This window comes from Palaemon carinicauda, chromosome 43 (genome assembly GCF_036898095.1).
Source record: "Palaemon carinicauda isolate YSFRI2023 chromosome 43, ASM3689809v2, whole genome shotgun sequence".
Lineage (NCBI taxonomy): Eukaryota > Metazoa > Arthropoda > Malacostraca > Decapoda > Palaemonidae > Palaemon > Palaemon carinicauda.
The window spans coordinates 19,757,216-19,767,215 of record NC_090767.1 but is presented as its reverse complement, the minus strand read 5'-3'; the positions used below and the strand labels follow the sequence as shown (position 1 = coordinate 19,767,215).

Genomic DNA, 10,000 nt, shown 5'->3' with positions numbered 1-10,000 from the left:
AATATTAAACTTTTCCTTAAAAAAGTACATTAATGAATGTGATACATTCTCGATAAAGAATGATCAAAGTTGTTACTTATCCATTTCAGAGCATCTTACTCCTCTAACCTTTCGAAGTTTGTAATTGGAATAACATTTGTATTTTTGTTTCAAACTAATCATACCGAAGATCTTCCTTCAGGAGATCAAAGGTCCAAACAGACCATCTCTCTTATTCGGAAACCACACAAAATGTCAATGCTGTGGCCTTAAAATTTTATCATTATTATTATTATTATCATTATTATTATTATTATTATTATTGAGTAGTTTATAAACAGTTTAGTTCCTTACGAATGCAGCTACTGATCGTAGATTTAATGAAGCAGTTACCAGTCAAACCAGTTTTCTGTCCCCACGGATTCACTTCAATCCTGTTTTAGAGAAAAAAATTCGCCTTACAGCGAAGCTCGACTCCACCTGGGCTCCCAACACCTTCTCTTGGCCTACACCCCTGGAGACCGAAGAAGAGGAAACCTTCCTAGTCTTCGACTATCCTTTATTTGGTCATTTTCAATTTCCAAATATCTAAAGGTGGTTCATCTCATTTTGAAATTGATAATTTTGATTAGAGTGACCTTTGGGACTGCACTTCCTTCACAATCATGCCACACTGAAACCTTAAATCATATCACGCTAAATTGTTCGTAAAAACGAAGTCATTGTCTGCTAGAAGTCTACCGGTGTTGCTGGACTCCGCCAGACTGCCCACACCTCCCCCACCTCTCCTTTTCCCCGGGGACTGAAGAAGAGGAATCCTTCCTATTCTTCGATTCCTTCGACTTCTTCTTCTTTTGTTTTGCTTTGTCTCTTCTTCTTGTTAATGGTAACATCTGTTCCATCTACGGGGATTAATCATCCCTAATCCTTATCTTATTTTGTTTTGCCTTTTTCAGTTTTCTTCTTAAGTTTATTTCATTGTATATTCAGTTTCTTCTTCTTTAAAGACAATTTCTTTGTCTTTGTCTTGTTTAGTCTCTTAATAAAATCGTGAAACTCTCTCTCTCTCTCTCTCTCTCCTCTCTCTCTCTCTCTCTCTCTCTCTCTCTCTCTCTCTCTCTCTCTCTCTCTCTCTCGATGCAGAACTCATGCCTAGGGTATCTTAAAGGATTTTAAACCTTGGAATGCCAAGGTCACTGTTACGATCTTAAAATCGCCATGGGTTCTTTTAATAACTAAGATAAATGTTTCCAACAACACCGATTGAAATATGGGAAATGAATCTAAAAAGAACCTCACGAAAAAATGCAACCCGTTTATTCACAAACTTATATAAAGAAAATCAATGTTACTAATTCGTTTACTTTAACTGACAAATCAAATCAATCAAAACATCAATAGGAAAGGGGAATAGTCAGTAAGGTAGAAATACTTAATGGTTTTCTGCAGCTGCTGAGACGATACTGGTACGGAGGCTTCAGGCTTGAGAGCGTTGCAGAAGGGCGGCTGAGGTTCAGATGAAACTGGCACGATGACCGGATTCGAAGACGTCTCAGAAAGGGTGGCATCAAGATGGGACATCAGAGGTCTTCTTCCAAGAATTCGATGATACTGTTGAACTAAGGCAGGCGGCAGGCAGTGTAGGCTACTTCTCATCACAAGCAGGGAGGGCTGGCAGCTTCAATCTGTCTTTTCTTCTCGGCCATAACAGATTTTTGGAGATAGGCTTTTGTTTTCTGAAGGGAAGGTTAGAATCTGGCTCTACCAGACTTCTGGTCTTCTCTGTTTCTTATCTTGTTAGGACTTGGATCTCATCTGCTTCGGACATAGTTCCTCTCTTGTCGCACCTCGGTTTCATTGGTTACGATACTGCCACTGCGCAAAGCTTGGACAATCTCTTCTTGAAGTTTATATACTCAAGTATAGGCAGAGTTAATTATAGTGGGCAGTGGTCATTTCCATAGAAGGCATTTTTTTTTAACAATTCTTCATTTTTATTGGCTTCCTCAAAAACGCCCACTTCGATCACGCCATGGAAGCTTCTAGAAGAAATTTCCGATGCAATCTGGACCACGTGTTAAGTCGTAACAAAAGGGCAGCACGTGTCCTTCCATGATGACATAGGATTTCCTTCGGGCTCGGTTCCTCAAAAAATGCTGACTCCACTAATTAACTTTAACGCATTTTTTAAGAGCATATATTGGATACATTTTGGATACTATTCCATATTATTTGGATACGTTTTGTACATTCTGGATACGTTTTTGGATATATTTATATTATTCACACTTGCAACACTGCTGCTCACCACTCGCCCCCCGCCATGCATGTCCCGAGGAGGAAAAGGGGTGTGGCCGAGCGCTGGTGGAATGCATTAGCTTCTCCAGAAGGTCAAGGACGACATATCTGCATTTGCGGGCTCTGAGCCAAGAGCGGTCCCTCCTTGGGGCTCGGGGGAATTCCCCCTCCTCTGTTTTTCTCACTTCGTCTTCTCCTTCTTCTCCAGGGGGGCTCTGGAAGGTCAAAGACGACACATCAACATTTTTGGGATCTTAGCCAAGAGCTGCCCCTCTTCGAGGAATTCCTTCTCCTCTGTTTTTCTCACTTCGTTTTCTTCTTCTTTTCTAGGACATAAAATGCCTTTGCAAGTCAGTTTTTGCACCTGAATAATAAAATGTATTTAGGGTTTTGAAAATAAAATCTGAAATTTAAAACTATCTTGTTACAAATTCTGCGATAAATATGTGATGTGAGATATATATATATATATATATATATATATATATATATATATATTATATATATATATATATATATATATATAAACGTTCACTAGAAGAGCTAGAAGACCCAGGCCTACATGGCTGAGTACTATGAAGCAAGAAGTAGAAGCTGATGAATGGAGAAGTATTGAATTGAAAGCTCAAGATAGAGACGACTGGTGAAATCTAACCGAGGCCCTTTGCATCAATAGGCGTAGGAGGAGACGTTGATGATGATGATGATGCATATATATGTATAAATATGCATATGTATACAGTATATATGAATATAAGTAGATATTTACATATATGTGTATAGAGTATTATGTATGTATGCATATATATATATATATATATATATATATATATATATATATATATATATATATATATATATATGTATGTATATACACATACATACATACATACATACGTATATATTAAGATTTACACTGTTATATACATGTATATATATATATATATATATATATATATATATATATATATATATATACATGAAGAGAGAGAGAGAGAGAGAGAGAGAGAGAGAGGAGAGAGAGAGAGAGAGAGAGAGAGAGAGAGAGAGAGAGAGAGAGAGAAGCGGCAAAAACTAGGAACGAAAATGACAGAGTAGGTGGGGAGAGGGGAGGGGGTGCGGGAGTGCAAGTTCTCAAGACAGCTTTGGTTCTCGGCGGGTGAGGGGGGGGGGGGGGGGAAATCAGGGATACCCAATTGGTATTTAAAGGTCCAGGATAAGCTTCTCATCCCCGCAGTTCTCCGAAATCACAAGCACTCTTGTGGTGTCCTTCAGATCTGCTCTGCTTCCTCCGTCGTCTCCTTCTGCAGGACACAAGACGTTGTTGTGAGTTGGACTTGGTCTTTTACTTCTTTTTTGGGTTTAAATCCAACCCTCCACTGAAGTCGAGTGAACTACTTCTCTTTGGGTCCATAGTAATCATCTAACGAAACATTTTCATTCTAACTTATACAATTCTTTGATTGTAGCATCTTCCAAATCATATGATCTTGTGAAAAGTAATGTCTTTAGTTTCTTCTTAAATTCAATTGCTCCCTTAATGTCCTTCATTTCAGTTGGCAGTTTATTATAATGTCTAGGCGCACAGTAGCTAAAAGCCCTTTCACCAAATTTACTATTTATTCTTGGTTCATATAGCCTATGTTTGTCACTCATGTGTCTTATGTTAACATTTGTTTTTAGTTCTAGTTTATTCAGGCATTCTTTTAGATATTTTGGTTCATTTTGGTTCAGTAATTTAAACGTTAGTAAGAGTAGCTTGTATTCAATTCTCGCCTTTACCGGCAGCCAGTGTAATTTAATTAGTGCAGGGGTAACTCTTTCCCTATTGTGTAGTCCTTTTATTAATCTAGCGGCTCTGTTTTGTACTCTCTGAATTTTCTTCAGCTGATAATTTGGTAAGCCATAGAACAGTGAGTTGCAGTAATCAATTATTGAAAATATGTGGTGATTAATGAGTATGGCCATAGATTTTTCATCTAAGTATTTACTAATATATGCTATTTTCTAATATGATAGTTACAATTTCTTACCATATTTATATGTTTATTCATTGTCAGTCTATCATCCATGATTACTCCAAGATTTCTGACAGATTTCTTTAGGTCAATGATCGATTGACCTATTTCAATTCTTTGGAAGCATTCGATTCTTTTTATATCTTTTTCATTTCCAAAAATAATACATTCACTTTTATCTTCATTGAGCTTGAGCTTTTTTGTTAACATCCAAGCCTTAATGTCATTCATTATTTCATGTATCTTTCTTTTTGCTTCATCAACTGATGCTATTGGGAAATAGAATTGTGTATCATCAGCGTATATTTTAAACTTAACTCTGTGAGTTTCAAGTATATTTGCCAGTTCAATCATGTAAATTTCAAACAGGAGAGGACCTAATACACTGCCTTGAGGCACCCATTTGGTTAGTTTTCTTGTCTCAGATTCAACATTTGATATTACTACTTTAACTTTGTGGTTTTCGAGATTACTCACAAACCAGTCATTTGCTCGTTCTACGATGCCCACAGCTTTAAGGTCTTCCATCAGATATGTATGTTCTACAGTATCAAATGCTGCACTTAGATCAAGCATCACAAGAAAGCAACACTTGCCATTTGTTATAATTTTGATATGTCATTTTTAATCGCTAACACTGTTGTTTCTGTGGAGTAATTTTCTCTGTATGCAGATTGATCATCAGGTATGGCATTAGATTTTATCAGATGTTTCCAGGTTTGTTCGTGTACAGCAGTTTCAATCATTTTCGAAAAATATGACAGATTTGATATTGATAGTCAGCCATTCTCTGGAGACAGAGATTTCTATTGCCAGCTCACCTTTCATGCGTGGATGAGAACAAAACTTTAGAAATGACGCATTTCTAAAAGTGAAATATTCTTTCATACAATTTGTACAGTTCTTAACATGGGGGCATTACTGGTTCTAATAATTGCAGTGAGTTATATCTGAAATTACTCCTTTCTTATGGTCTCAAAGCTGTTTCAGAATGACATTAAGATTGTTCACAGTTTTACCAGACTGAACTGTGATCAATCTCTTTTCAGACCACATGTCTTGCAATATATGAAGAGAAGGAGAGTTGAATAAATACTGATTACAGTCTAAAACTAATATGTATATAATTAATCAGGCTCTCTCTCTCTCTCTCTCTCTCTCTCTCTCTCTCTCTCTCTCTCTCTCTCTCTCTTACAGGTTGATATTGAAACGCTCTCCCTTAGACATGTTCCAGAGAACATTGATCCTGGCGGCAATTTCAGTTGCCTTTGCATCAGTGAATCCGCCCTGGCTTCCAAGTAAGTAAACAAAGAGGTTGAAAGAGATTTGTGAAATTGTGCTGTGTCTCAGTTCTCATTTTTGAAGTTATTATTATTATTATTATTATTATTATTATTATTATTATTATTATTATTATTATTATTATTTAAATAAAATTACTATTATTATTATTATTATTATTATTATTATTAGTTATTGTATTATTATTATCATTATTATTATTCAAATAGAATTACTATTATTATTATTATTATTATTATTATTATTATTATTATTATTATTATTACTATTATTATTATTTTTCCTTTCAGTTTTACCATGTGAGAAAATTACTTCTGAGCTACAAAGGGCGCTTCGTCCCGTGGATCCACACACATTCCCCATCATCTCCGATTTCAATTATATTCGTGACAACGAAAGGTTAGCTATGAATAACAAATGAAGATACGCGAATATTTCGTTTTGGCTAACATTGTCGTGAAAAAATACATTAAAAACATTCTGCTACATTTTGTTACGATGTGAGTATTGTCATTTCTTCTAAGCTGAAGCTGATTTTTTTTTCTTTTTCTTTCAGATACAGCTTAGACGTCTTCAACTTGACATTTGAAGGCTTTTCCAATGTTTCCTGCAGCTACTTCAATCTTGATGAGCCTCACTTGGTAAGGAAGTCTTATAAAATCTACCTAATTATGTGTTATTCTGAAGACAAGTAAACAAAACAATTAATTGTTTGATTTTTTGTATCGTTTCTTTAACAAGAAGAAATGATTCATTTGTCTTCTTCCTAATTCTCATCTACTTCTAATTAATTAATACCACACACATTCTCTGTCTCTACGAATAATTCCTGATCGTTATAGGCAACACTGATCCTCGCAGGACCCAATTTGGAATTCAATACCAGTCGTGCCGATGTACACCTTAATACACTAGGTTCTCCTAATCAACAAAATTCCGAATTGACGTGAGTATTTCCGAAACTGACTTTACCCGTATATTACCTGTCCCTCCTGTAGCATTGTTGAACATAAATTCTTGTCGAATCTGAACTTTAAGAGATAAGAGATTAGTCAATTGCCTTTAACAATGGTTTCGTCTACTGTCAGTTTGCAGCTGCACATCTATACTCTGGAGTTGAGGTTCAGACACGACTATTACTCGCCGTATCCCTTCAATCTCTGCATCACCAGAGATTCTCTCCAAGTGGCCTTCCATGCTGAAGGAATCACAGTAAGTGCTCTATTTTCTCTTCCTTAATTAAGTGCCTTATTTTATCTTATTTTTCAGTGTTTAAAAGAACTAAATACAATGGAGAAAATGTGGATCTAACTGGAAAAGAAAAGAAAAACAATTATGAATGATTGGACAGTCTCGTGAAATTGGTATTATGCATGTGATTTCAACCATGTCTATTTGTATCTTTCCTCTTAGGCCTCTGCTTGGGAGCTAAATAAGCATCCAGAAGCAGTGGTGGATGCTATAAATTTTCACCTTTCTCGCTTTGCCAGTGACCTTGCCACAACACTCAACAATATACTTTGCAAATCCATTGATTTCCCATCGACTGCGATTCCCACCACTACACCCGGAAACAGAACACCAGCTTCAATGCCAAGCCCCTCTATTACTTCAACGCCAAGGGGGGAGAGGAGGAGGAGGGGGGCAGTTCGATATAGAGAGGAAGGAGGAGGGGTAGGGGGAGGAGGAGGGGAAGGAGATTCTTTTAGATGTATTGCTCCCGGACACGATTTGCTTTGTGACGAATTTCCTTACCAACGAGACACTTTTAGTTGTCAGGATGGACGAAGAAACTATTTTAGATGTACCACACGTGTTGGAAGAGTGATTTTGTCATGTTATGAAGCTGATGTAATAGCACCCTCTTTTACATGTAACGTAGTTCAACCAAGAGGAAAGAGGGAAAATTATCATACCCTTGATACTAACATCCAGATATGATCAAATCATTAACAGTTGATAATCATATTTTCTTTTTCTGCAATTTTTTAGATTGAATTTAGAAAGCTTAATATTATGCAATAAGACTTTTTTTTTTAATACCCAAACATTTTAAATAATGAAATGTTTAGAAACAATATTATGTCATATCAATGCTATCAAATAAAATAATTGTTCTATTTCGGTCTTCTTATCCTTATGATTCTAGATAATGAGGGAAATTTAAAACTATAATTGTACAACATATCGTTTTATATAAATCTATTCATGAATACAGTGTTGCATAAATATCTTTATTGATATATATATATATATATATTATATATATATATATATATATATATATATATATATATATATATATATATATATATTAATGATTATTTCTGTGCATATCTGTAATTCTTCGACTTATTTTATCTAGGGTAAGTACTTTACACTTAAGAATTAAAAAAAAAAAATGATGGAAGGTTTAAATAGAAAAAGAAGAAATGTGGGACAAAAAATTGATACGAGTAAAACTAAGATAATGTTCAATGAAAAGACAGAGAGATGTTAATCAAAGTTTGACTTCAGAGGTCACTGAGATGTTCCTTCCCTTCAAAAGAAGCCTGCGGTGAGTGACTCTTCAAGTTATAAACTATTCGGGACCTCTCTCTCTCTCTCTCCTCCTCTCTCTCTCTCTCTCTCTCTCTCTCTCTCTCTCTCTCTCTCTCTCTCTCCCCCTGGGCCGGGCTAACATTCAGAGTCCCTGAAGCAAAATTGAAGAAGAGGAATCAATCCGAAGATGTGAATGAAAGAGGAAGACGAAATTTACAAGACTTATCATCAATGACGTATTGAATCAGTATTGGATTTTGATGAAGGATTATCATTAAGTGTCTTCTTTCTGTGTTTGTCTGACGCCACCCTTACCTTGAGGTGCATCAGATTGTCCATGAGACATATAGAGCACTTGCCTAATGTAGTTAGAAAGACAAAACAAATAATCCCATAAACATAACTACGTCGTTTAAAAGGGTCTCCTCACTTTGAAATAAGAATAAAGATTAATATCTGTCCTCAAAGAGAACTTCTGTTTATCGTCCTCACTTAGGTTAGCGAAATTAACCTTCAGTTCACATCACATTCCAGTAGAAGGAAATGGACCCTTGCAATTTTGCAGTTCAGTATTTTGAGTTTCATTGCATTTAGGTTTAGAGGAGAGAGAGAGAGAGAGAGAGAGAGAGAGAGAGAGAGAGAGAGAGAGAGAGAGAGAGAGAGAGAGAGAGAGAGAGAGAGAGAGAGAGAGAGCATTCTTACCGTGTTTCATTGGGGAGGAAGATGATCGGACTTTTTCGCTCTAATAAAACTTGTTATTAAACACCTGGGATTGAAAAAGGGATGCGAAAAGACAAGAACTTCCTTATCCAGTTATATCTGAGAGGAATAATTCTAATTGCGAATTCAAGACTGAATAATATAGTAGGAGACCGAAAATGTCAAAGGTTCCTTCCTTTATTTCTCTGAAATGTTGTAGAGTTTTGTTGTAAAAACGAGGTGATTTGGGACCTCTGAATAACTGCATACATTATTAGAAAGCTGTCAAATTCTATTCCTTTTATTTCTAAATAGACATCCAATTCATATAAGAGGGAAGAAAGAACTGACCGTTTATGTTAGAAATATCAATCATTTGAATATTGTTTGGGAAAGACTTTCTCATCTTCTTGTTTTGAGAGAGTTTGACTGAATATCTGAGAGATGAAGTTTCCCCAAAAAGATAGTTTTGATTGGGAATATAAATGTAAACATTAAGTTTTCTGTTGGATTCAGAAAGGTTCCACGTGGTACGAGTAGTGCTTTCACACAGCTACCATAGGCTGTGAGTAGAGGCGTCTACTTCGATTTCTACTGTTATTCCAGAAAATTTGACTGTTTTTGGAATCCAGGCTAATCCCTTTCATGTGCTGTGTGCCCAACTACAAAGGAAATTAACGAACTGGACTGAAAGTGAGTGTTTTCCTTTCCAAATGCTGATGAAGAAAAAGCAGGCCATCAAGAGAGCCCGATATGTTCCTAACTATAATAGTAGGGGAAATACTATATTTATTGTTTTAATAATTACAATTGCATTATATTGTTCATGTGGTATTGGTCACGGTATATCAGCCTCTTGTATAAGGATGAAAAGATTACTAAACTGTCTACAAAATTACTTTGGTACTCACACACTTTTCCCCTTGCTACTTGCTATTGAATCAGAGACATCCCTCTTTGATAAGACAGTTCGGAAGAAACCCATAGCTTAGAGAGTTGCAAACAATAACAGTGGAAAAATAAAGATAAATCTGTCAAAAAGTTCAAGTCAAGAACCACATTCATTCCTTATATCAATAGACCTACTCATGCCCACTCATTCCCCCACTGACCAGGCCTGTATTCAAGAATCAAGACAGCCTTGGCCAGGCTCATCGAAGCCT

The 10,000-nt window shown here is 36.0% G+C and overlaps 1 protein-coding gene and 2 long non-coding RNA genes across 3 annotated transcripts in view; 2 read left to right on the top strand and 1 right to left on the bottom strand.

The window, feature by feature from the left end:
* The window catches only part of LOC137633441 (uncharacterized), a 149,123-nt gene that overhangs the window by 32,103 nt on the left and 107,020 nt on the right, over nucleotides 1-10,000 (bottom strand). The gene's annotated exons all lie outside the window — the stretch shown is intronic.
* The window catches only part of LOC137633440 (uncharacterized), a 376,441-nt gene that overhangs the window by 321,831 nt on the left and 44,610 nt on the right, over nucleotides 1-10,000 (top strand). The gene's annotated exons all lie outside the window — the stretch shown is intronic.
* On the top strand, nucleotides 3,476-7,655 carry LOC137633459 (uncharacterized). Its single transcript, XM_068365753.1, has 7 exons — nucleotides 3,476-3,603; nucleotides 5,493-5,593; nucleotides 5,888-5,996; nucleotides 6,154-6,238; nucleotides 6,440-6,543; nucleotides 6,686-6,809; nucleotides 7,011-7,655. The coding sequence occupies exons 2-7, from the start codon at nucleotides 5,521-5,523 to the stop codon at nucleotides 7,536-7,538; spliced, it is 1,023 nt and encodes a 340-aa protein (XP_068221854.1). The 5' UTR covers nucleotides 3,476-3,603; nucleotides 5,493-5,520; the 3' UTR covers nucleotides 7,539-7,655.